Source organism: Aspergillus pseudotamarii (genome assembly GCF_009193445.1).
Source record: "Aspergillus pseudotamarii strain CBS 117625 unplaced genomic scaffold BDV38scaffold_20, whole genome shotgun sequence".
NCBI lineage: Eukaryota > Fungi > Ascomycota > Eurotiomycetes > Eurotiales > Aspergillaceae > Aspergillus > Aspergillus pseudotamarii.
This window is the reverse complement of record NW_022475034.1, coordinates 243,301-268,568: the sequence shown is the minus strand read 5'-3', so window position 1 is coordinate 268,568 and position 25,268 is coordinate 243,301. Positions and strand designations below refer to the sequence as shown.

Here is a 25,268-nt window from a genome sequence, read left to right as displayed (position 1 = left end):
CCAATTTGGCCCTTCATACATGAATGTTCGATCGTGCTCCCAAGAAATCAGTCATACCATTGTTTTAGTGTCGTATAGATAATAAATCTAGAGATATAATTGTTAGATCTTAATAATGACATGATCTGCCCGGAGAATGCATGTCTTAATGCACGAGCCACGGCCCCAAGTAACAACCTTAATGGCATCCCCTAGCTCGCCTAAGTATTAGAAACTCAGTTGTAAGGAGACATGTACCGATAGTAGGACCTTGAAGGCCTGCCGATAGTATGACGGTAATACAAGAATCACGAGTCAGAAGTGGCGAGTCGCATCAACAGGACAAAGGTTCATTGCGTATTGAGCGTTAACTAAACTTGAGCCCTTAAGCAACACGTTTTCCGGTCTGCGGATCAATCTTCTGGTGCCCTTTGAATTCAACTTTCAGAGATTTGGTACCACCACGAATCAAGTTCTGCGCCCAATCAAGGGCTCCTCGCTGCGTGGTCTGTTAGCAGGAGCGACAATCTCTTTTCCACGAAGGAACGACTCACCAAGCCTGCAAGAAGCCTAAAGATACCCGGGAGAAAAATAGTCTGGCTAAGTCCACTGTCAAGTGTGTCCACAATAGCATCCACGACCGTAACATGCAGAAGCGGTAAAAAAGAACTGGGACTGATTGGTCTCTCCTTTGAACAAGGGTGTTTTGATAAAACTTAGCACTGCAAGTGAAGTACGAACTTTGGGCGCATTCTGAGCTCGCAGCTCTTGGGCAAGACATTAACAGAATCAGTGAGACAATCAGGATGAAGGCAGATACCGGAGATATACCTCGTGGAACGCGATCAAACCAGCTTTCGACGCCGCATAATCCGCAATTCCTGGCGGTGGAATATAAGCAGTCATTGACACAGCATTTTGTACTGGAGTGATTTTCCTTATACGCCGATAACCGCCTATCCCTATCCGGCGTTCCTTGAGGCGCTGGAGTCGTATGAAATGGATCCGGTGTTAAGGGACAAGATCAATTTTGGGAACGCGATGAAGCTATTTCCGCGGCTGTCAACTCCAAGAGGCGGCAGTTTGTAGTGATGTTGATGAGCTTTGCCTAGGAATGCCTCAACGAGGGGGTTAAGATCGAAGAGAAACTCAACAACACTTCAATGGTGCTGGTACTAGCATTTTCATCAGTTATTTCTCTAGGGAATCAATTTCTAACCTTTTTGCAAAAACTTTCACACATGCTGTTGCTCTCGAAATAGTACAAGACCCACCAGGCCTGTAAATATGAATTCGGAATCGTGCTTTCTTTAACCTCCCTGGAGACCGCACAGGTTTCCCTGCTACATGTATACTATATAGCTCTTACATCCGGTACAAGGTATGTCCAGGGGTCTGTCATTGCTCATGCCCCAAAAAGATATGCGTCAATCCTCGGTCAATCATGCGCGTGGAATTGATGGAAAGCAAGGATCGAAAATTGACTGGCGTAGGAGTGTGCTGACTTATATCGCGTCAAAGGAGCCTCCACTTGAGTTTCAAATATTTGAATATAACACACAGTTGACAGGTAATGCTTAACAAACGTATTATCTTGATCTTATAGTTTGGGCATTTAAGTATTGCTCACATTCCAAAGTGCAGTGGCCCTGCTCCCGGCGAAGCAGGGGTGCGAACGACATAGATTTAAAAATCTTAATTTGGTATTCACATCATTTCGATATAATAATAAATAATTCTTTCTATCTACCCTTTCAATAGCTTACCAGGGATGCAACCACATTGCGTGAGTAGCATTGCCTTAACTCCCGAGAAGGACTGATGTTGTCTCGAAGCGCGAGCTGTCCGTTATATATCTTGAGTATCATAACATGTCGGCGAAAATATATACTCGTAAAATCGATCGAAAAACATTCTTCTGCCTCCATATAAGCCATAATATCTATGTAAATACTTGACAGCTTGTGAAATATATTTTAAATCGGTCAACTAGATTGTTTATATCCCTAAGATCGTCGATAGCAAGTGGTTGTTCAGCCGCTGGACGACGGAGGTAGGTGACTTTTTGTCATCGTATAGTGCTTTGACTTATTTAACATATAAAAGTTCAAATTTCAACAATCATCCGATGTGGTGTAATGGCTAACATCGCTGTCTCTCACACAGCAGCTCGGGGTTCGATTCCCCGCATCGGAAGCATTTCTTTTTGTCTTTTTTTTTCCCGTCTAGTGCAGCGCTTACTCCCTACGGTCGGTCGTCTTCACCGACGCATCTTGTATAATCTGATTCTTATCCTGACGAACATCCATATTTCCTTTTAGTCATAGTCAATATCGTATAAGACAACCTCTATACGACTCCCGATCTGCGCTACCCAAACATACTTAATATCCCAAATTTACCTAGCTGCTTATGAAGGCATAAAGGAATCTTAGCACCAGACCAAATGAAATAACTAAACATGCACGGCTGGCCGGTTTGTACTAGAGTCTTCTTCAGCTGCCTCCTTTCCTGTTTTGTAATGTGATTGTTCTGTAGAAGCCCATTTCTTTATGTAGTCAAAGAATTGGCTAATATGTCAACCAAGTCAGTGTGGCCGAGTGGTTAAGGCGACAGACTAGAAATCTGTTGGGTTCGCCCGCACAGGTTCAAATCCTGTCGCTGACGTTGAAAATTGAAAGCTTGCTTTCGTGTTTCTTTTTTGCTCCTCTCTTGTATGTGTGACCCACTTTTCTGCTGGGTCCAGATTGCGGTCTACTGTTACCATGTTGGAGGCTTGTTTGTGCCTACTATCCTAATTCTTATCCCTGTGCGGACCATGCCCCTTTCTATCACCCATCTTATCAGGTCGCCTGCTGGTTATGAGACAGCACGCATAGGCCTTTCGCCAGAGCCGGAATCTCACAATGGATAGGAAATGCATTGTCCATAAACGCCTATATGACTCGGATCCCCAGTGAAACCATCCATTATTAAACGGAGATGCGAGACAATGCGCGAAAGAGGCTAGTTAGGGCTCGGTACTCCGCACGAACGATCGTAAGTAGGGTGCTGACGCCGACACACAGACGGTTAGGGGTGACGTACAGGACTGGATGGTTCTTTGTGCTGCAATATTCGCTAACTCCTTACGCAATCGTGTGCAAGGCCTACATGGTACTTTCATTGTTATTCGTCTCTGCTGGTAATCGTCGTCTGGTATGCCCGGGATGTCGGGAGGTCACGAGGGTCAGCTTTCCGCATTACCCGCAAAGGCCTTCAACTGCGGCTGTACCACTCTTTCCGATATCCATCTTGAATTCTAATATCGCTGGTAACAATGTGTGAGCAATACGGATGCTGCGGTACAATGCTTGGGGTAGAGAGTACACTTCTTTCAACCATGACTTCAAAGTCGTTTGAGGGGTATACATTTAAATTAAGACGACCGCGCCCTTTCTTCCTAGGTTGCGTTTGATCTATATGCCCTAAATAACTTATTGCTTTGTACTATACGAGAGAAATACAATTCACAATGGCTCCTGGAATCCTGGTCAACGGTTTCCACGACCGTGCTACACCGTCCTCGACGCTCCCCACGCGCCGACGACCGTATCCTCACGAAGGCCTCCGGTTCGATCCCAAACTCAAACCCAAATCGTATCGCATGGCCGGTACCTCAACGGACTCAAAGATACTGTTCCTGGATGTGAATATTCTCGACTCAACAGGAAACGACGCATATCGTGGCGACGTGCTGATCCATGGGGAGCGCATAGTCTCGGTTGGGTCAGTCCCCAATGTTGAAGCGCTTCGCCATGACCCGAAGGTCCGTGTCATCCAAGGTCGTGGACGCACTTTGATGTCTGGCCTAGGGGATGCCCATACACATTGGACCTGGAACAATATCGCTCTTGAGCTGCTGGGTGACATTGGCGTGGAGGAGCACACTCTGATCACAGCACGCTCGGCGCTTTGTTATCTGGACTCCGGATACACCATGTGCTATGGCGCCGCATCTGCCAAAGATCGCCTGGATTGCGTCGTCAGAGACGCGATCAATCGCGGTACGTTGCCCGGACCGAGACTTCTAGCAAATGGCAGAGAGATCGCCAAGCGAGAGGGGGAGCTTGCGGCTGGAATTACTGCCTTTGCCGATGGCCCACTGGAAATGCGAGAGGTGATCAGGCATCATGCTAAGATCGGTGTTGATCAAATCAAATTGAGTATGTCGGGCGAAGCGATCACCGAAACTGTATCGGCCGAGGAATGTTTCTTCACCGATGAGGAAACAGCTGCCTGTGTGGATGAAGCCCATCGCAATGGGATTCGGGTTTGCTCCCATGCACGTGCTCGAGACTCGGTCATCCAATGTGCCAGACACGGCGTCGACGTCATTTACCATGCCTCATATACCGATGAAGAGGGCATGCAGATGCTCGAAAAGGTTAAAGACCGAGTTGTCGTGGCGCCCGCGCTTAATTGGCTCTATGCTACCGTTTACGAGGCGGAGCCCTTTGGGTATTCCATGGAAAAGGCTGAGCAGGTCGGGTACCGTAAAGAACTGGAGACCGCTACAAAGGCTTTGAAGGAGATGCACAAGAGGGGTATCACTGTTCTTCCAGGAGGTGACTATGGCTTTGCCTGGTGTCCTCATGGGACGTACGCTAGGGATCTTGAGCACTTTGTGAAGCTGTTGGACTTTACGCCGATGGAATCCATTGTCGCTGCGACAGCTGGAGTAGCCAAGCTGTTTATGCAGGAGGACGAGTTGGGCAAGATCCTTCCCGGGTATTATGCCGACTGCATCCTGGTCAATGGTGATCCTCTAAAAGATATTGCCGTCCTCCAAGACCATTCGAAGCTAGATGTGATTATGATTAACGGCCGCATCCATAAAGCTCAGCCGACGGAGTTCATTAATATAACTGCGGTTCCATCATCATTGAATGAGGAAAAGAGTTACTTCAATTTTGTGGCCTTTGAAGACGGCTTGGGACGATCTTGCATTGGCCATTTCGACCTTAGTGACTCCACAATCCAGCCGTTGACTATGGCATCCGGCTCACCCCTTACCAGTCTGAGCCAGGTCATTGAACTGGGCCATGAGGGGGTTGTTCGAGCTGCGGAACCTCCATTTCCGCTGAGCTCGGTGAAGCTCTTGCCGCCTCTTGCGGATCGAGATGTTCTCTGTATTGGCGAGAACTACCGCAAGCATATTGAGGAATACCGAGAAAGTGGGTATGCTTCTGCCGATAACAAAGTAACTGATAGTAAGCGATGCTTTCTCTTTGAAGACACCATGTATGGAAGACACTAATGGTATGCAGGCCCCCAAGTCCCAACTGTCTTCACTAAGCGCAGTACTAGCATCACTGCCAGTGGAACGGACATCTATCCCCACCCTGGATTTACTCAAACAATGGATTACGAAGGTGAACTGGGAGTCATCATCGGCAAAGCAGGCTTTTCTATCAAGGAGGAAAACGCTATGGATTATGTCTGGGGTTATACGATTATAAATGGTAAGTTTGTGGGACGAAATGAAAGAAGTGTACTGATGCAATCCAGATCTATCCGCCCGCGAGAGACAGCGAGACCACCGACAATATTTTATGGGAAAATCACCAGACACCTTTTGTCCTATGGTATGTTTGGATCCTTATCTTGCCCAAGTGCACTTGGCTGATAGTCTATTTTGTCAGGGGCCGGTTGCTGTTGAAGCTGCAGCGTTATCGGGAGAAATTCGAGTACAAACCCATGTCAATGGCGAAAAGCGTCAGGATGGCACCGCGGCGGACCTGATTTTCTCCATTTCCAAATTGATTGAGACGGTGTCTGGTGGCATCACCCTTCAGCCGGGAGATGTGATCGCAACAGGCACTCCACATGGCGTTGGAGTTGGCCACCATCCGCCAAAATTCCTTAAGCCAGGCGACTTGGGTAAGTCGAGTCTCCCGAATTTCCTAGACAATATGTCCCTAGGCTTCAAAGCTAACAGAAAGTTTTTTAGTCGAGGTGAGCGTCACTGGCCTTGGAAAGCTTTCCAATCGCATTGCGGATCCTGGTAGCAAGAACCCTACTATCGATCGTGTCCTCCAGAAGCCATCGAGCATTCCAACTTTCAACCTTGACCGGACTTGGGGCGGTGTTGGGTTGACCAAAGTCGGACCCGATCATTACATCAACGTCCGGGAATTAGGTTCCCAGAGCCCAGATGCAGAAACGATCGTTTTCATCCATGGCCTTGGTGCCAATCTGGAGTACTATGCGCCACTTGTCCAAGCTGCTGGGCTAGAAAATGACCACCGTATCATTCTCTACGATCTCGAGGGACACGGCGCAACGCCCGCCCGCGCTTCCTCAACCGCTACCCTGCAGACCTTCGCGAGAGACCTCGACCTACTTTTCGCCGCCAAATCTATCACTTCTGCCACTCTCGTTGGCTGGTCCCTCGGCGGGCTGATTGCTATGTACTTCGCAGAAAAGCACCCGTCTCGTGTCACGACGTTGATCCTGCTCGGACCAGGACCGACCCCGTTCCCAGAACCTGCCGTTGAGGTATTCACCAAGCGTGCCGCTCTCGTTCGCGAAAAAGGTATGGAAGCGTCGGGAGTGGCCAACGCTGTTGCCACGGCTGCCACCTCCAGTGTGACCAAATCACGACCCTTGGCCATTTCCGCTGTGCGCCAATCACTGTTGGCTACTCATCCGGAGGGTTATGCCAAAGGATGCATCGCGCTTGCGAGATCGAGGGGTACAGAGATCGCAGTGGAGAATCTGCGAATGCCGACTTTGATAGTTGCGGGACAGGAAGATGCGATTTCGCCAGTTAAGTTAGCCCAGGGTTACCGAAGCAAGATACCTAATTCGCAGGTGGAGTTACTCAAGGACGTGGGTCATTGGCATGTATTTGAGGACCTGGAGGGGACTGCGCAGGCTATCAAGAGGTTCTTGGGACGTTTGTAGCTTGTCTGTCACAGATGGGAGAGGAGCTGTTTGATGATTGCGTGTATATTCTCTTGTTTTCTCTCCTTTTGTCTTTCATTCGTGATATTCCTATGTTTAACCTTTCCTTTTATCTGAAATTGAGACCAATGATGTATAGTATTTATTAACTCCATTCTGTAGCAACCCCAGGTGTAGCGCTTGCACATGATTCTGTAAAGCCCTGACTCGAGCTGCAAAGTGACGTACAAATTCACCCCCTACTGGGATCCCATTACTGGAAACGAGAAAGCGCTCATGCAGGTTCCATTGTTCCGAGAGTACCGAGCAAATGGGCGGTCTGGACTTCGCCCCTCGTATTGCTTTAATAGCGAGCGTCGTCATTCTGGTCTAGTTTAAATGTTAATGATCCTTCGGCTCTGACAGCAGCCTCCAGTTTGACCATTAATCCGGGGCAGAAAAGGAGGGGAAAACAAAGAAACAGAACCTGTCTTCCCCGCATTGATCCTTGTTATAACCTGTGGGTCCGCCCGTACTTTCTTATACGACTGACCCGACCAACCCTATCCCTCTCTTTCGTGGTTACGCATATTGTCGACTCGCCCAATCTACGGCTTATCAGTCATATGGGAAGAAAAGGTAGACTCAGCGCCTTCAAAGCCAGTCGATCATATACAATGGACGCCAACCCACCCCCAGAGCAAGCCCCACAAACTCGACGCCGCCGCACCCGACTCGCCTGCGAGGCGTGCAAGATCCGGAAACGCAAATGCGACGGCCAAACACCATGCGAATCCTGCAGTCGATATGATTACCGTTGCTGTTATGAGCCGCCTCCTCGCAAAAGGCGACTCACGACCGTAGCCGCCGGGCAAACATTCTCGCCACCCGTTACACTGCCATCACCCGGTCCAGTACCCCCTTCTTCTACGGCTCGGGAACCCAGTAGCCGCCGACCAACTGAGGAGAAATCAATGGAAGCCAACTCCGGGGTCATCTTTCCACAGTTACTGGGCCTTAAGCTGAGTCCCGACCATGCGCCTTCTATGCAGCACGGCTCCGGATGGAACTTGGGTGTGCGCCGGAGTCCGCATCGTTCGGAAAAGAGCATTACCTGGATCTTATCGCAGGCTGCGTGGCAGAAGTTGTTTGGTGTTTATGTTGAGAAGATTCATCCTGTGTATGGGTTCTTGGATCTGGAGGTTGTGGCTGGACAGGCGGGGAGGAGGTGGGAGGATCCCTGCGCGTCCAACGAGTATGATGCCGTTCTGTGCGGGGTGGGGGCATTAGGATCATTGTTCTCTTCGCGGTCAAAAGCAAGCGAACAGGAACGTCATTTGATTGATTGCGCAAAAGATATTCTCGAGACGACGAGTACGTTGGTAGTTAGTCCGGGCGTTCACGATGTGGAGGGCTGGTTGCTGCGGACCATGTATTTGAGATGTCACAGTACGCCGCATGCTGCGTGGATAGCCTCGTGCACAACGATGCATATTGTCGAGGCTGCCGGGTTACATCGTGAGTCCACTCGTGGCTCACTGGTTTATCCGGAGATTAACCCCGGCGGCCAGCCGGAAAACGTGGAATGTAGGCGACGGTTGTTTTGGATTGCCAAGTTACTCAATACATGGATTTCTTTCGAGTATGGCCGATCGCAGGTCGTCATTCGAGGAGCTCAGTGCCCAGCTCCTACGCCAAAAGCTGGGGATCCTACAAGTGACCTCATTTCACTGTTCCAGTTATCGGAAAAGTTAGACCCGGACCAGACGGTCCAAGTATTGGAGTTGGAAGAGTCGCTTGTCCGGCTGGAAGATTTTCAATTTGAATCCGACGCTGTCATCCTATCTCAGAGTGTGCTCGCCTTTACTATTTATCGCCGTCTGCAGTTACTGAACTCCACCACCAATATGACATCCGTCGTCGACCGGGTCATTCGACTAGGCTGTAGAGGCCTGGCCGCTTCATCCAGATCCATCGATGCCAGCTGTCCTTGGTGGCATGTTAGTAACGTCCCCTTCCAGTTTACCTGTATTCTCCTCGCGATGGATACGCGAAAATCACTCGTCCACGTCAAGGATTCGCTCGCTACGTTGAAAAAAGCAGCCGACCATTTCGCGACACAGAAGGCGCGAAAGGCATACAAAAACATCGATTTCCTAGTCAGGTTATCTCAGAAACGGAAAGAACAGGATGCGGCCCTGTTGAATGAATCCGTAGGATCGAGCCAAGGTAAGCCAGATGATCCTACGGCCGAAGAGCAGTTGAATGGGTCTGCATCACCGCTGGGGGGTACTGGCACGGAGGATACCTGGTCTGCAGACACGCTGCTGAATCCAATGGATCCGGCTTCATTGAACTATAGCTATGACTGGGATATCTTTGTGCGTGATGCTCTAGATTTCTCGACTACGTTTCCGAGGTTGGCGGAGCAAGAATATTGATTCTTTCTCTTCTTGATGAGTTCTCTTTACAGAATGTAATGACAAATAATGCTATACAATCAACTTTGGAGATAAAATGCTTGATTATATTATTGTAATGCATGGGTTATTCGACCCATTCTGGTTTCGAATATGGATTGCTGACTCCCTCCGTCCACCCCACTCTTAATTTCTCTAATGATTTGTTTGCGAAGACCTTCCGTCGTTCTCCATGAATAGCATGATACTGCCCTGTTGGCTGTATTAGCTCTTACTCTTGTTGTTTTAAAAGAATCTTGAGCAGGATTAAAGAGTCAAGGCAAAACCATACATGAACAGTCGAACCCAGCAAACCGTCTCAACACAGCCTCACCGCCGGGGTGTCTTGATAGGAAGGATGTGCAGTCGTACACGATGTCATCAATCACCAACCCTGCCTATGTTAATTCTTTTGTACTTCGGCTTCAAAGGTAATTGTTGTAATTGAAGCTGACGTACAAATCTCGGGATTATCCACTCCGTTCCGTTTCGAGACTCGATCGGGGGAAATGTAGGGGAGGACGGTCGTATTCTTTTTGGAATACATGGTTTTGTAGACGGTTTGGATAACCAAATATGATGGATGTTATAATGTAGATAGTAGAGAAACTCCAAGCAACCGACAAGACTCATATGGTATAAGTAGTCAAACATGACGTCTAAACCCCTACCACTCCCGCCCATGGCTCAAGTCCGGGGTAGGAAAAAGGCAAGACCTTTCCCGGTTCCAGGACCCAGGAATCCGGGTCATACCCCTGTTTAGCCTGTTCATTAGTGGCGATTCTGAGTCTGTGGGGGTTACGTTGGCTACGCATGGAGCGGGTGGAAAGGGTTCGGTGGGAAGTAGGTAGGGTGTTGCGGATATTGCGGGAGTGGCTTTGACCAGTCGGGTTTTCGATATTGGCGTTGTCCATGTGCAGGTTGGACCGTGTATCGACGGTCAATGCGTTGCAAGTGCAACAGGGGCTAATTTATGGGGAATGTGGCGGTGGAGTTGCTGGATTGCGGGGTGCTCGCGTGGTGGTTGAGTTTGCGGTTGGGTGTGCGAATCACTGCATCTCAATTTCGGGGCTTCTCGATCTTGGCTTGGTACTTACGGAATGAACTGTAGTCTGTCTTCTACGCCTGAGAGGATATGTGGGTCAATCAGGATTTCATTTTTATTTTGTTTTATTTTATTTTTATTTATTTTATTTTATTTTTATTTTTTGGACCATGTCACGAGGGTTGTGACACGTCGCAGAGATGCTATGCACAATGACGATAGCCCTTACGCTCCATGAAAAAGGGTTGCTGCCATAAACCCGAAGCCGAAGAGAATATATGGTGATAGCAGGTGCTCTGAATATACGAAGAAAACATAGAGAATAGAAAAGGGTATCTATTGTAAACAGTACTTATTATGAGGGAGATGGCAGAGAGCTAAGAGAACTTAGGAGCACCCCTACACCGATATTGTGTATTTTTTGCTTGTTAGTAGTACCTATACAAGCTGAATCTCTACCTGGGTCTACTGCAATGCCAAATCGATTGACTAAACTTCGTTTTATGAGTCTCCAAACGAGAGCGACACAGAATGTACCTAGCATTGAAATCAAAAGTTGATAGGATTCTTCGAGAGACAACAAGTGCCGGGACCAGCGAAGGAACTTCTCCTTGTGCAGTGGGCCATAGCAACCACTCCGTGAGGCGGTGGAATGTGCTATTGAGTTTATGTACATATAGGCTGAGAGTCCGCCGATCTCACTATAAAAGGATCGCTGTGGTGGACACGGATTCCTTTGGTTGCACTAAGTACTCAGTAATAGCTAAGGGAACGAAAATATCCTTTAACATAATAAAACTAGAAATGGTATAGAACCATAGACGATATGCACAAGCCATAGCGGAAGATACCCTGCCGTGGCTCCCGTTGTTTATCTCACCGCGCGCAACCGTCGAAGGTCTCGATATGGGGCTAAAATACCCCACTGATTGACCCACAACAGGCATACAGATTGCGGCTTCCAATCGTACAATTGGTCATGCTAGAACCTTTCGAATAGCTGTACCTCGCTGATCAGTATTTGCCGGATGCCAATCATAGTTAGCCACGCTTGAGACCCTTCAGCTGAGTTTTGGTCTGAAGGATGGCTAGCTGAACGACGAAAATATAATGATTGAATATTTGCATAGATTGATTCGTTCATGTAATAATAACATTAATTTCTACCAGCCAGTTGAGGTGGACTGGAGGAAGTGGAAGATCACCCCTCACCTGTTCCTAAACTAGCTATAAAGAACGGCAGTCCACTGCTGCTAGACCACGCATTTTCATAGACTTTAGTACCTCTTATACGATTTGACATAAAAGCTACTCCTTACATATCCCAGCCCGATTGCATGATGACTGCCTCTCATCTTTTCAATATCAAAACTGTCGACAAGACGGGGGAAGTCAAGCTGACGAATCGCGTCAATATCGAGAAAGATATCGAAGAAAAGGCCACTTTACATGATATTAGACAGTTACTGGTGTCCGCTAAGAAGCTAGATTCAGCAAAGTAAGCTATTCATATCCGCCATGATGCTTGGTAGCAAGTCAGTAACTAACTCATGCTCAGGGCACGGTTTGCATTCTGTGGCAAAGATGGTGCTCGCGTGGGTGATGATTTCAGTTGGAGCCTCTACAAGGCCCTCGTCACCGAGAGTTCAGATCAGGTATGGTAATATGTCAAGCAAAGGCCTAAGGCGACAAGCTCAATATCCGTCTAGGACTCGAAGGTGAAGCTGCCGGAGGGCACTGATGTCCACGATCTTTGTTTTGAGTCACCGGAAAAGACTACGAAAGAAAAGTCACTGAGCAAGCAGGCGCAGGACCTTCTTGATAGCAAGTTAGATATGGACCTTGTGGTTTGTAAATTCCTTAAATTAATGCGTCCGCCCCTAATGATGAACAGAAAAACAAACCTGAGCTGATTACAGCCACTCTTAAGGAGCTGGCTAGCAAATACAATCATGACAATTTTAAAGCTGCCGCTGGAGGCGACGTTGTGTATGTTGAGATTTTACACCATGACCCTGTGCACAAGGTGACTGAAAATGAATCAGAACGGCGGCGGCTTTGTCCCAGGAAGACTGGGACATTGTTATGCGCAACACACAATATCTGAACGGCCATCGGGTGGTGTTTTCAGAACTGGAGAATGGGACTAAAGCGTTTAAAAGGATCGACAAAGCCCCCTTTGCCGGTATGTATTCCTTGCGAAAGTGGGTTCTACGTATACTTGCTCACTCTATTATTTGTAGCTTTCTCTACTGCCCCTAGAAAGATATTCTCTTTCGAAAAAGCCGACAAATCCATCCGTGTCGAGGTGAGCTTCAGACCCAATAATTCGCTTGTTTCCCTTGCCCTTCGCTCTAACAGCGAACAGGGAGAATACCGAATTCCTAGATATGTTGTTACAGATGATTCCTATGTCAATGTTTTTGAAACGGCGAGTTCATTGTCTGAAAGTGTCGCTTCCAGCTCCTTTTCCCAGATGGATATTGAAGCCTCGGCGTAAGCCAAGATTCGCACTCCGTACCACCCTAGTATACTGATTGGATTATACAGTGGTGGAAGCCTTTTTGGCGCGAGTTTGTCTGTCAAAGGCGGTTTTAGTAACAGCGACAGGCAAGCTCTCGCTACATCAACCTCCAAATCGGCGAGGTCCATGAACATCACCTATAATGTTGGTCGCACGCCGTGGCAATTGTATACATCACTGGAGGCTAACCAACTTTCATAGTTCCCCAGGGTGGTCCTACACCTCGACTCCAGAAGCTTGGAGCTGACGGAGGAATGCAAAACAGCATTACAGGAAGTCCAGTGTCCGGATAGTCTAATAAAGTTTCACCAGGACTTTGGTAAGAGACTTCCTGTGCTCACTCAAAGAGAATATTTCATAACCTGAATCCATCATAGGCCATTTCTTTGCGACCAATGTTGAGCTTGGTGGAAAGCTCCTTGCTTCGGAACAATTTACATCGGAGGATTCGGCCAAGGCAGAAGAGAAGGCTAATGCCATGAAGGCTAGTGCTAGTGCTTCATTTTCTTACGGGGCATTTTCTGCCTCTGCTAGCTACACGCAGGAGAACCAGACCAACAGTTCCAATAATACCTCGAGGAGTCAAATGACAAACCAACTCACCTGGGAGGCCCGGGGCGGCGATACGATTCTTTGTAATGAGTAAGGAGGCACTGAGAATGAGATGTGCAAGGAGCTAACGTTCGTTTAGCCCTCCAAACTGGTGCCCCACTGTTAAACCATTTACCAACTGGAGAGTCATCAATGTGCGTCTCATTTGATATCCGAGTATGACTCGGCTCTTATACTAACATTTTATTCATAGCAAAAAGACGTGATGGCTTTGGGTGATCTTATCGGGACTTTCCAAGACTTTAAGCATATTCCAAGCCACTTTGACGCAATTCGAAAGGAATCCAGACATTCCGTTGCTTGCAAGTTCCGCCTCCGGGCCAATAAACAGGAAGAGGTTGGAGATGATGAATTCTACGGAGTGCGTAAAAAGGATCAGAGAAAGAACTTGTGTAAGTGAATGAATGAATGATCCTATTCCACGAAAGGCAAAACATGCACCTTTAACATGCTATTAGATAACTACCTGCAGCGGTATAAGACGGAACTAGCGAGGGACAATAAAATCACTACTAATCTTGGATTTGCCACTGTGGACATCCCCGATCCCGTTATGTTGCAGTTTTACGATGCTTTCGAAAAGCGAGTTGCAAGCCCGTCCTTTACCGATGATTTCAAGGAATATGTTGGGATTGATAAAATCGACAGTCATAATGCAGGCTGCGATTTCGAGGTCGAAGTTGTGGTTGAGCTGAATGCAAAGCCAACGGTATGATGTCCCGAGTATTATCAATGCCATCCAATGTCATTTTTGCTTCTAACACTCCAAGCAGTTACAATTGAACGTCCCGTACCTCATCCGCGCCCCACAGCGCAACACCTATCTTGCCGCTGACACATCCGGCAGTTACAGAGGCAGATTCTTCGGTTACTTGTTCTATGCTCGTCAGTCCCGTGCCAGCAAATTCATGTTCCGAAAGGTCGGGGCCAGAGAGAAAAAGGGCATCGTTGAACACAATATGGAGGTCGAACTGGCATATTGCAATGATGCCGGAGAGCCTGCCGCTGTTGTTCAACGTTTCGAAGGTGATCAGACGACGCTGGTGCTGAGCAAGTATGGAACACCGGATTCATCGAGTTTCAGTAAACAGCACAACGCCAAAGTAGAATATATTTAGGGTTTATCCTTCAAAACGGTAGTAGCATTGGAGAAATTGAGGGAGGGATTTTGCTTGCATTGCACTTTGATATGCACCCTTGCTTCATTTCTGTCAAAATCCCCTGATGGCCATTGTCCTGTCAATAGTGTGTTCATAGGCTAGAATACTGAGTAAGATTTCCTTTTCTGGTGCATCATACATATTAGATGGTGTTAAGGCTGTCTTCTAACATTGAATACTTCCTCGCAAAACCGTTCACGATCCAATAAATAACACTCAATATGCTACAGCTTTCCTGATCCCCGTTTTTGATGGCTTATGGTGATCATCCTGGGCCGATAATAAAAATGGAAAAAAAAAAAGAAAAAATGAGAAAAAAAAAGAAAGAAAGACAGAAGTGAGGGGAAGCGGAGCAGAGGAGCTTGCAACCTAATTTTTTACTATATTCGGAGTCGGGGGAGTGGGAGCGATTTCCGTGGAATACGACATAAGCAAACTCTCCTCCACCGGATAGAATCGAGAGTGAGACACTGAAACAAGATGTTCAAAAGGCTGACATAAAAATGGGCTTGACTTCTGATGGACGAAGGAGGTGAGATCCCTAGAACTGATTGTGTTGATTACCACCATTTTAATATGATATTCTTACCTATTGTTACCGTACCAAGATGAGGCCGAAGCTCACTCGACAACGGCTATCTCGGCAGAAGAGTGCATAGCTGGTCAGATGTCATGGGGAAGGAACTTGTATAACAAGACCCTTGGGTGTGTCTGGTGCTAAGATGAATCACTCTGGTTCTGTGACGTGCGTGGCTTGCCTCGGATCCTGGGTAGAGCTCAGCTCAGAGCCCTAATTCTCCTATCACGCCACAGCTAACCAACTGTTGAGAGTACGCTTGTCTGCTCCTAACCTTTGTGAGCACAACCCTTCGCGTCTGTCAAACATAATTTTTATACAATGTGCGTGCCACTTTCTATTATTCTATAGTGTCCTGTTTGACTGCGGGCGGCAAAGCTGTCCTGAACACCGTCATGAGTTCGCTTTCTTTCGCAGCCAAGGCCTGTCGGCTTTGCATAACAGCAGCAACGGATGACTTTGATAACAAGTTACTACGCTGGTGTGAGCTTGAAGGTTTTGATACGACTTTTATCACGTATAACTACGATGATCGGCACTATGTTCACGAGCTGAATGCTGTGAAGCAGGGACTTGGGGTTAGCGAATCATACGCAGTAATAGGTATGTATAGCTAATATTATGTGCGAGTCAAGCCAGGGATTGGGCTAAATTTGTGAATCTACGCATTGAGGCTTCGGCGATGCGGCTGCATTTTGTCTCGAGCATTATCTCAAAGTCACTAACACGAGCAAGCTTTGTGCCCTCGTAGCGTACTACCCATCGCGAATCCCGGATCCTGAATGCCGTTACGCCTCATCTATGCGCGTCCTTGTGCATCTCGCAGATCAAACAGTCCAGGTGCTCTCTGCTTCTCACGATCATAAGAGACATATTATTAAACGACGTGTCGGGGCAGGGCAGGGTACGGGAGACCGGCTGGACTTCGGATACCCGGCGTACTCATACCCTGGCATAGGTCCAGGATTTGCAGAAAGTGACTTGGACAATTATGATCCGGTAGCGACTGAGATTGCATGGACCCGGACTTTGTCCGTTCTGCAAAGTGGGTTTCAGAAGCAGCTAGATTTGGAAAAGACTTGGGAAGATGTTCAGCAGGGTAAGTGTCCGGTGCAGCGCCATTTTCGAACCTATATTCAAATAGTGGCGAGTGGCTGTTGACGGCTTTGAAGAGAAGTATTTCTCATCTGATATGCCTACCGCGATGACCAATTATACCACGGAGGAAACTCCTACGGTCACATATACCCCGACACTGAAAGGTGCTAGTGGCATAAAGGCTCTTCATCAATTCTACAAAACTTCCTTTCTACAGGGCAGGCCACCCTCGATGCGTCTCCGTTTACTTTCACGGACAATCGGAGCAGATAGAGTAGTGGACGAGATATATGTGGCGTTCAAACATACTCAAGAAATGCCGTGGATCCTTCCTGGCTTGCAGCCAACCGACCGACAGGTGGAGATAGTACTTGTCAGCATTGTGACGCTCCGTGGTGGAAAGCTATATTCAGAACACATATACTGGGATCAAGCAAGTGTCCTTGTTCAAGTTGGTCTCATTGACCGTAACTCAATTCCTGAGCAGGCCAAAGGGATCACTGCTCTCCCTATTGCTGGAAGGGAGGCCGCAAAGAAGATTCTTCTGCACGATAAGGAACAAAACATGGAGCCTGAAACTGCATCCATGGCAGCACAGGTGGATGGATCGGATATACATTAAGCAGTCGCTCGATGGATCTTGCAGGGATACAATGTCGGCGACGCCTTCTGGCACAAAACCCCGTGAAAAAAAATATACTTATTATTACCAGCGATCGGCAACTTAGAAAGAAATAAATGCCAACGAGTACCCATATTGTTGTCCCGACTTTAGGATGTGCGGGGACCTTGAGCCATTCTATTAATGTTGTTGACAAGAGCTATATAAAAGCAACGAAAATTGTAGTACAGCTTATTTTTCCTTTCTTTCATTTTTCTTTCGGTGTTTTGCTTCACTAAAGTCTCCCTCTAAACATGCCAATTGCGGCGACTTTTGCCCCCATCGCTGCATAGACTGCTATCCAGCCGGGTGTACTTCAGGCTAGGAGGGTTTCTTTCCCTAAAAAATCTCCATCTAGGTGAAGATGCGCTACATGTTTGTGGCGATCATTCCAATTATTATTCAAGTGATCAGTATGCTTGATAACAAGACTCGCAATAAATTAGATACCTCCTTTGTATATTTTTACTCTTGCTAATGTGACATCATTTAAACATCGCTCCATACACGTCCACCATGTAATGTACATTCAGTGGCCAAAAGACCTTTATATATCGTAAAAGAAATCAACAGGCGAAATTGAACGCGATTAGGAAACATATCAAGCAAGTACAGGCTTGAATTCATTTTCTAGTTTCTGCCGAAGCATTGTTGTTAGCACAGGACACCAACCACCACGAGCAATAATCATAAACACTTACAGTAGCTGGAGAGTCAGATCGCCATGGATCTTTGCCTTAAGTTGGACTTCAATATCCAGGTTTAAGTCCAGCCGTAGCCGTAGCTGCTCGTCCTTGCCTTTCTTATCCTCCGACTGCCCTCCAGAAAGAGCACCACCGACCACCTTTCCAGCGGTATCGGTGACCGTGTTGACAGCTTTGGACCCCGCGGCTTGTACAAGCTCCCCAGCCTCGTTTACTGTGTTCCCGACGTCCCCGACATTACCCAGGGGAACCATCTCTTGCTGTCCCCGCCGACGTCGTCTACGTCGTGGGAGATTCTGAGCTGGCTGATCTGCCTCCATTGTCTCTGGTCTGGGAGCTGGTGCTGCCTGTGGCTCGGGCTGCATCTCCGGTCCCGAGGATTGAGCATCGACACTTTCAGTATCCCCCTGGTTGGCATCCATGCTCTCTGGCTCACGGGCTTCGTTGGGCGGAGAGGTCTGTGGTTTATCCGACGATGGGCTCTCTGCTGTATCTGGATTACCGGATTGTTGTTTGTTTGTTTCTTCGGCCGCAGCCTGTTTCTTTCGTAGCTTGGGTGGTTTACGCCTGGTAGGCGGCTGCTGGATAGTAGAATCTGGTTTTGTATCTTCGATTTGGCTCGGTTTCGGTGACTCGGCCATCTCAACTGAAAAGCATTGTGAAGTGAGAATGCGATGTCGTATTGGAGCTTTACATAATTAGGAGGAGGCGGGAGGAATTCTCATCCATGGGGCAGGTAACAACCATCTTCGAGAAAAGCTGATTAGCTTATTAGTAGCAATGTCACCGTGATGTCAATGGCTCCGGCTTGAATGATCGAAGGATATGGATATGAATCAGGATGTATAGGTAGCGACTCAAGCGAGCTGGCTACTACAGCCGAATAGAAGGTTTGTCCGCTAGTTCGGCCCCTTGTTTTAACTCTCAAATGGTGATTGCGCTTCCACCTGTTGGTCAAGAAGTACCGCTTGATAGGAGCGAGTACTAGTCAATGATGTCGCCCCGATGGGAATAAATGTTTCTAGGATGCTTGTCATCCGTGGTTTAAACCGGTTAAGGTCTCCTTCTGAACGCGTGTACAGGCATAGAGTTTAGGTGTGCTCTCAGTGTACCAGTCACCAGAGGTGTGGATATGCAATTGCACATCGGAAGAGGAGTAGATTGGTGCCCATGATATCATGTATTGCTTTGTGGCGTCGCTAGCAGATCGGCTGGTGGCGCTGATATAGAATATCGGAACCGAACACAAGTGAGAGACGATTTCGCCGCATCCATGCATTGCCATATCATTGAGCACGAGCAATACGAGCAAAAGCATATATCAAGCATGAGTGGTGGGACGTGCTTCCGGTGCCCAATCTTGGGAAATGGAAACGGCCGGGCGAGTCCTCTAATATTGAGTTGCCATTGAAAAGTTTGCCTCATGCAAACACTGCGGGGTCAGACTTGCAGGACTTGGGTGTCCTGTATGGCTTGAGAGTCCCTTTATAAATCCGCGGGACTTCTTTCGTTACATTACTGGTAAATATGCACTTTATGGTGGAGTCGCATATGATAGGTGTAATGCATACGGATTGACGTACGCCCATAGTAACTCCTGGGTGGCAATAGGTATACTGGAGAGTTCATCCAGAAGGAGGTAAGCAACCTTCCCAGGGATCGACCTACACTCTCTTGAGTTCCTGTATATGTTACGTACAATATGACGTAGGTCTAGAGCTATCCTTCATCGTGCATAGCGCATCGCCTCTATGGATAAGCATAGAATATACTCTATTCTTCCATAAGTTAAACTAGGCCCTCGGCTTTATTCCAACACATATACACCCACGATGGCCACCGCTACACCGGCAACGAAGCAGTCGAAGCCCCGATACGAAGACAAGTACTCTCAGGATCTAAGCTCCGACACGGAATCTACCTTTGAATACGAAAGCGAGTCGGAGCCAGAGACCAAGCCCCAAGCTAAGACGCAAGTCGCACCGTGGCGACAGAGAGAACAACAGGGGAGACGTCAACCAGCGCAAGATCCGAATGCGACAGCATTACAGCCGTACCAAAAAGGCACGCCAAAGGCTGGTCCACTTACCTATAGAGGCGGGGCTGGCAGGGAGGTTGGAAAAGAGGGACAGACGGGCATACAAGCGAAAAATGAGGAGAAAGAAGATACGGGCTTAAAGCTGCGTTTAGATCTGAATCTCGATATAGAAGTGGAATTGAAGGCCTCCATACACGGTGACCTGACTTTGGCTCTACTGTCAGCGCCCTGTTTGAACTGCGAGACTTGTGTTTGAGCTAACCAAGCTTGCAGGTCTTGATATTGACGCATAGATAGTTATCGATATGGGCTCACTATGAATCTTGTCCGGGTTTTGACAACTGCCTATTGCATCTACAAGGAAATAAAAAGATCCTATACATGTGGAGGGTCTTTACAATCGTCTTAGCAATGGCCGCTGTCGATGAGACAAGCACTAGTTAGCCTAAATATGCCTTTATTTTGTCGCGAATTTGGAGTACCACTCTGTCTATCCCCCTGGCTCCGTAAAGATGATTCACAATAACCAAGATATACAGGCTGAGAGGTCTCATACTAGCCAGAATGCAAATAGTGTCTTTTAGTTTCATATTCTTCAGTTCAGCGCTATTTAATAGTTATAAATAATAGCCTACAGAGGGACCACAGTGAGCAAGTCTGGCTGATTGAAGAACAAGCTAGATGGACAAAATTACTCTAAGATACCTCTCTGTTTGACCATGTAAGCTTTCTATCTGACGCCTGAAGAGGTCTCCGGGCTCACGGCTGAGCTCGGATTGAGCTTGGACAGAGTCCTTCATGTAGTCCTTGATCAGTCTAGACCTGTCCATATGATACGGTGGATTCTTGGACCGCGTCAAGGAATACATTGAGCCAAACTTGGAGACATAAAAGCAGGCAGAACCCTGGGTACACTCATCGAGGCGTAGGTATCATGGTTCAGTCTTCATTTCGGCACGATATCGGCACAAATGATGATAGTTTAAGGTTTCCAAGTTAGTCACACCCACCTTTGAATGAGACTGACACAGGATATGACAATGTATATTCCGCCGATATATCCTGGACCCTTACCAGGCAACCGGGGAAGCGAACACTGTCATACGATATGGTCCCTAATCTATTGGCCTCCAGGGCCATAACCACCTAACTTATCTGATTGGGGATTCAGTAGTGGGTTTCAACAAGATAAGGAGTGGGGCTGGGGTCTACTCAGTACAAGGCACAGAATGCGGAAATCCGTCATTTAGTTATGCATTTGGACATTTATGTCATTAACTGGGTTACCCGTGGTTCTGCGTCCCGTATAGTGTTGTGGTACCATGGAACCATAGCGTCGAACATATCCGTCGTGGAGAAATACTCATAATATGTTCCTCTAACAATATATTCGAACCTTTCGACGGTGATGTAGTCATTATGATGAAAATACCATCATAACGTGTCATATCACCGTTTTCGAAACAGAATAGTTCCTCAAGATGTCCTATATTATCTTGAGCGCTTGGTGTTTCTAGTAGATATCTGTCTACTACTGCCACACTTTTTGTATTTCTGGATAAACGGTTACCATTCGTATCATCGATTCCCCTAGTCCTTTCATTACTTAACGTATTGAGAAGGCAAAATAACGGGAGAAAATAACACGTGCAGGCCAGTCAGTAGACGGCGCTATATATAGATGCATGACACTTAGCCCAGCTTGGAGATGGCATCCACAGTACAGCCTAGAGCTCCCCCCACGAGGGGTACAAAGGCCAGACCTCAACGTGGCAAAATCCCCAAAATCGGCACCAGCATAGCCAAGAAGGGCGAGCAAAGACAGCAAGCCATACCAGGTCAACAACGTGCGTCCGGATCTGTTGGAACCCCGGCGCCATCCGAAGCCGATGATATCACATCGCAGCCTGGTGGCATCGCTGCTAGTCCGACACAAAAGGCAAGCGGCAGCGTCCCAGGTGGAAAGACTGCCACGAAGGACTTTGGCTGGGATGCCCAGGAGAATAAGGAAAAGCTCAAATCTGCTGGAGAACAAGTCGGAGAAGAGCTGCAGGAAAAGGTTCCCGAGGCCCCTGATAACCTTCCTACAAGCCTTTCTGACTTAGACGGACTTGAGGTTAGCGACGGGGGACAGATCCTGGATCAGAATGGGCAAGCTATTGGTCAGGTTGTAGAAGGGGATCCTGCCGACCTGGTCGGCATGACTGTTGGGGCCGATGGTGAGATATTAGATGAGGATGGAGACCTCGTTGGCCGTGTCGAGCTTTTGAGTGTACCTGAGGAAACAGCTGAGGAAATGGCCGAGGGAACGGCTGAGGAAGCAGGCGAGGAAGTGGGCGAGGAGGCGGGCGAGGAAAGCACGGCAGCTATCGGCCAAGCACCTAGCCTCGAAGCTGCCAAAGGTCTTCCTGTTACTGACGATGGACGCATTCTGAATGATGATGAACAACCGGTGGCCAAGGTCGTTGAGGGTGATATCAGGAAGCTAGTTGACAAAACTCCCAACGAGCAAGGAGAGATATATGATGAGAACGGTGAGCTCCTGGGCCGTGTGGAACCTCTTTCCATGGAGGAGCCTACTGGAGCAATTGGCGAAAAGATGGAAGGGGTCAAGGAGCAGGCTGGCGAAAAGATGGAAGGTGCCGAGGAGGAGGTTGGCGAAAAGATGGAAGGAGTCAAGGAGCAGCCTGACGAAAAGATGGAAGGTGTCGGGGAGGAGGTTGGCGAAAAGATGGAGGGAGTCAAGGAGCAGGCTGGCGAAGCCGCTCAAATGGCAGACGAAGCAGCTGGCGAGGGCGAAGCAGCAATAGACGAAGCTGGTGCCGCCGCTGCCGAACAGTTGCCTGATATCTCCACCCTCGAAGGGTTGAGGTGCAACAAATTCGGTAGCATTGTCAATGCTGACGGCGTTCCCGTCGGTGAACTTATCGAGGGTGACCCCAGGGTCCTTTCCCGCAGTGGCTTCCAGCTCGATGATCAGGGCCAATTCTGGAATAACCGGGGCAAAGTTATTGGTAAAGCCAAACCGGTCCCTGTGGAAGAAATCCCACCAGGCCCGTTTGCAGATTTTGATGACCTGTTTGTTGTTGAGGACGGCTGGGTTCAAGATGCAAATGGCAGGCGGGTAGGCAAGATTGTTGATGGCGATCCGAAGAAGCTCGTCGGCCGAGCAGTAGACGACGATGGTGATGTGGTTGATAAGCGTGGCAATCTTCTGGGTCGTGCAGAGCCCTGGGAGGAACCAGAAGAGCCTCCACCTGAGAAGGTCGACCTCTCCATGCTTGAAGGATTGAAGATCAACAAGTACGGGAATATTATGGGCTCTTCCGGTGTTCCCATTGCTCGTGTTGTCGAGGGGAACCTGAAAACAGTCGCGGGAAGATCTGTAGACCGTGAGGGAAATATTTGGGGAGATAGCGGAGAGGTTGTTGGACGGGTCGAGATCATTCCTGAAAATGAGCGTGAAACCCGAGGACCCTTCAGCGGGTTCCGCGACCTGCAAGTGAACGAGGAAGGGTTCATCGATGATGGCGATTCGGTGATCGTTGGCAAGATCATAGAAGGCGATCCGAACACCCTTCGCGGTCTAACTGTCGATGCGCAAGGAAATATTATCGACGAATATGGAGATGTGAAAGGTCGTGCTGAACGATATGACCCGCCAGAGGAAGAGATAGAAGAGGCGGACCTCTCGTCGTTGGAGGGTAAAACTGTTAATAAAATGGGCAACGTTGTGGATGCGCAAGGAACTGTCTTCGGCCGGGTTGCATCTGGCTATATCAAGCATATGGTTGGCAAGAAGGTCGACGCCCAGGGCCGCATTTGGAGCGACAGTGGTAAAGTGATAGGGCAGGCCGAGCTTATTCCAGATAATGAACAAGAACGACAAGAAGGACCCTTTTTCGGACTCGAGGGTCTTGTCTTGACCAAGGACGGCATGGTCGTCGATCCTGAGCAAAAGATTGTTGGTCGGTTGGTCGAAGGTGACCCGCAACGACTTGCCGGTCGAGCAGTCGATGAGGATGGGGAGCTGCTTGATAAGGCTGGAAATGTTATAGGCCGGGCAGAACCGTGGACCCCAGAAGAGAAGCAGCGCGATGTGAATCCTATGGCAGGCTATAAGGTTAACCGTGAGGGTGAAGTTCGTGACCGGGATGGGAACCTGATTGGCAAGCTGACTGAAGGGAATCTCCAACAACTGATCGGTAAAGAGATTGATGACAATGGGTACGTAGTTGATAATGATGGGAACAAGATTGGGGAATGCACCCTCATCGAAAACTTGCCAGAGGAGGAGGAGCCAGAGCCGGAGCCGGAGCCGGAGCCTGAGCCTGAGCTGTCTCCCGAGGAACTGGAAAGACAGGAGAAAGAGAAACAGGACCGAGAGTTGGCAAAGAGGATGTGTGCAATCCTTCAGCAGACGCTCGACAGTGTCCAACCGATCTGTAGGCAGATCATGCAGGTATGAGATCGCTCACCCTCCCCCTTATGTCAAGGACAAACAAGTAACCCTTCTTTCACACTAGAATATAGAGAAGGCTCACCAAACGCCGAAAGATGAGCTCGACGAGGAAGAGTTGGTCAAAACGGTGAAACCCTTAATTGAAGAAGCTGCCTCCATGCTGCAGGAGTGTAAAGGTGCATTACGGGCTTTGGACCCTACAGGGGAGGTTGCAGCGACAGCAAAAGCTCGCGACGCGGCTCATGAAGCCACGCCGGAGCAATACTCTTTGGCAAACCTGCTCAAAGAGCTCACCCAAACGGTCGTCGAGACCATTGAAGAGGGACGCCGACTCATTGCCGACATGCCTCATGCCAAAAAGCATCTCAACCCGTTGTGGGCCCTCCTGTCGGAGCCACTTTTTCAGATTATCGCCGCAGTTGGTCTTCTACTTACTGGTGTATTGGGCCTGGTTAGCAATCTTCTGGACGGCCTCGGCCTGGGCGGACTTATTCGGGGGCTATTAGGCAGTCTTGGGATTGACAAGATTCTGGAGGGCTTTGGCTTGGGCACTTTAACTGACGCTCTGGGTCTAGGGGGAAGTAAATAACTAATCATGGGGTTTCTGTTATATGCTGTAAATGTTCTTTGGTTTTATTTTACTCTCAGGGCCATTTGTGCTCTCAATCTGTATTGTAATACTGACTTGTTTATGTCTGTTGCGCTTCGGCAGGGCTAATTAATAGGCCTAAAGTCCAATATTACGCCTGGGGCTTCCTCCTAGGCCTCTGCAAGTCGGCTATCTTGGTAAAATGTAAATTATCGCAATAACTGTCTAGTGGTATTCAAGAAGGAGGAAGAGGTCTAATGTCTAAGGAGTGATATGAAAGCAATCCATAAGTATCAGTCTCAGACCTATCCACCACCCAAGGGCCATGTAGTGTTGTGATGAATGTTCTACGCCTTCCATAGGGATTTGACTGGAGAGTTTGTCCGCTAGATTGAAGACATGCCCAAATGCTACGTAATGCTACACGTCCACG

The 25,268-nt window shown here is 48.2% G+C and overlaps 9 protein-coding genes and 2 non-coding genes across 11 annotated transcripts; 9 read left to right on the top strand and 2 right to left on the bottom strand.

Moving 5' to 3' along the window:
- Positions 1-364: 364 nt before the first annotated feature.
- On the bottom strand, positions 365-885 carry BDV38DRAFT_281911 (uncharacterized protein; the record flags this gene model as incomplete). The annotated part of the gene is made up of 3 exons (XM_032059673.1): positions 365-478; positions 534-668; positions 811-885. 3 exons carry the CDS (start codon positions 883-885, stop codon positions 365-367), a joined length of 324 nt encoding a protein of 107 aa, XP_031914671.1.
- Positions 886-2,103: 1,218 nt separating this feature from the next.
- BDV38DRAFT_t111 lies at positions 2,104-2,175 on the top strand. Its single transcript has one exon. It is a non-coding gene; the product is annotated as a tRNA-Glu (tRNA).
- Positions 2,176-2,565: 390 nt separating this feature from the next.
- BDV38DRAFT_t112 lies at positions 2,566-2,646 on the top strand. Its single transcript has one exon. It is a non-coding gene; the product is annotated as a tRNA-Ser (tRNA).
- A 22-nt stretch (positions 2,647-2,668) lies between these two features.
- On the top strand, positions 2,669-3,110 carry BDV38DRAFT_244131 (uncharacterized protein). The gene has a single exon (XM_032054277.1). The coding sequence runs from the start codon at positions 2,696-2,698 to the stop codon at positions 2,891-2,893; it is 198 nt and encodes a 65-aa protein (XP_031914670.1). The 5' UTR covers positions 2,669-2,695; the 3' UTR covers positions 2,894-3,110.
- A 199-nt stretch (positions 3,111-3,309) lies between these two features.
- BDV38DRAFT_68396 (uncharacterized protein) lies at positions 3,310-6,975 on the top strand. Its single transcript, XM_032063770.1, has 4 exons — positions 3,310-5,231; positions 5,289-5,483; positions 5,530-5,901; positions 5,972-6,975. The coding sequence occupies exons 1-4, from the start codon at positions 3,494-3,496 to the stop codon at positions 6,925-6,927; spliced, it is 3,261 nt and encodes a 1,086-aa protein (XP_031914669.1). The 5' UTR covers positions 3,310-3,493; the 3' UTR covers positions 6,928-6,975.
- A 608-nt stretch (positions 6,976-7,583) lies between these two features.
- BDV38DRAFT_270466 (uncharacterized protein) lies at positions 7,584-9,347 on the top strand (the record flags this gene model as incomplete). The annotated part of the gene is made up of 1 exon (XM_032057157.1): positions 7,584-9,347. The coding sequence occupies one exon, from the start codon at positions 7,584-7,586 to the stop codon at positions 9,345-9,347; it is 1,764 nt and encodes a 587-aa protein (XP_031914668.1).
- A 2,403-nt stretch (positions 9,348-11,750) lies between these two features.
- On the top strand, positions 11,751-14,664 carry BDV38DRAFT_270465 (uncharacterized protein; the record flags this gene model as incomplete). The annotated part of the gene is made up of 14 exons (XM_032057156.1): positions 11,751-11,908; positions 11,969-12,065; positions 12,144-12,257; positions 12,305-12,399; positions 12,456-12,595; positions 12,654-12,718; positions 12,779-12,906; positions 12,961-13,078; positions 13,136-13,253; positions 13,312-13,576; positions 13,626-13,680; positions 13,740-13,938; positions 14,005-14,255; positions 14,320-14,664. The coding sequence occupies 14 exons, from the start codon at positions 11,751-11,753 to the stop codon at positions 14,662-14,664; spliced, it is 2,148 nt and encodes a 715-aa protein (XP_031914667.1).
- A 1,014-nt stretch (positions 14,665-15,678) lies between these two features.
- Positions 15,679-17,003, top strand: BDV38DRAFT_281907 (uncharacterized protein; the record flags this gene model as incomplete). The annotated part of the gene is made up of 3 exons (XM_032059672.1): positions 15,679-15,886; positions 15,957-16,382; positions 16,456-17,003. The coding sequence occupies 3 exons, from the start codon at positions 15,679-15,681 to the stop codon at positions 17,001-17,003; spliced, it is 1,182 nt and encodes a 393-aa protein (XP_031914666.1).
- A 736-nt stretch (positions 17,004-17,739) lies between these two features.
- Positions 17,740-18,387, bottom strand: BDV38DRAFT_281906 (uncharacterized protein; the record flags this gene model as incomplete). The annotated part of the gene is made up of 1 exon (XM_032059671.1): positions 17,740-18,387. The coding sequence occupies one exon, from the start codon at positions 18,385-18,387 to the stop codon at positions 17,740-17,742; it is 648 nt and encodes a 215-aa protein (XP_031914665.1).
- A 1,191-nt stretch (positions 18,388-19,578) lies between these two features.
- On the top strand, positions 19,579-20,040 carry BDV38DRAFT_281905 (uncharacterized protein; the record flags this gene model as incomplete). Its single annotated transcript, XM_032059670.1, has 1 exon — positions 19,579-20,040. The coding sequence occupies one exon, from the start codon at positions 19,579-19,581 to the stop codon at positions 20,038-20,040; it is 462 nt and encodes a 153-aa protein (XP_031914664.1).
- A 678-nt stretch (positions 20,041-20,718) lies between these two features.
- BDV38DRAFT_292200 (DUF3659 domain-containing protein) lies at positions 20,719-25,156 on the top strand (the record flags this gene model as incomplete). The annotated part of the gene is made up of 3 exons (XM_032061958.1): positions 20,719-20,779; positions 21,506-24,246; positions 24,311-25,156. The coding sequence occupies 3 exons, from the start codon at positions 20,719-20,721 to the stop codon at positions 24,833-24,835; spliced, it is 3,327 nt and encodes a 1,108-aa protein (XP_031914663.1). The 3' UTR covers positions 24,836-25,156.
- Between the last annotated feature and the right edge of the window lie 112 nt (positions 25,157-25,268).

What these genes read in the sequence shown, in the direction of transcription:
- BDV38DRAFT_244131 (XM_032054277.1), top strand. Translation starts at nt 2,696, where the DNA reads ATGTGTGACCCACTTTTCTGCTGGGTCCAGATTGCGGTCTACTGTTAC.
- BDV38DRAFT_68396 (XM_032063770.1), top strand. Translation starts at nt 3,494, where the DNA reads ATGGCTCCTGGAATCCTGGTCAACGGTTTCCACGACCGTGCTACACCG. An exon ending in GGGTTATACGATTATAAATG is followed by an intron (nt 5,484 to 5,529) that starts GTAAGTTTGTGG and finishes GATGCAATCCAG; the next exon opens with ATCTATCCGCCCGCGAGAGA. An exon ending in CCTTAAGCCAGGCGACTTGG is followed by an intron (nt 5,902 to 5,971) that starts GTAAGTCGAGTC and finishes AAAGTTTTTTAG; the next exon opens with TCGAGGTGAGCGTCACTGGC.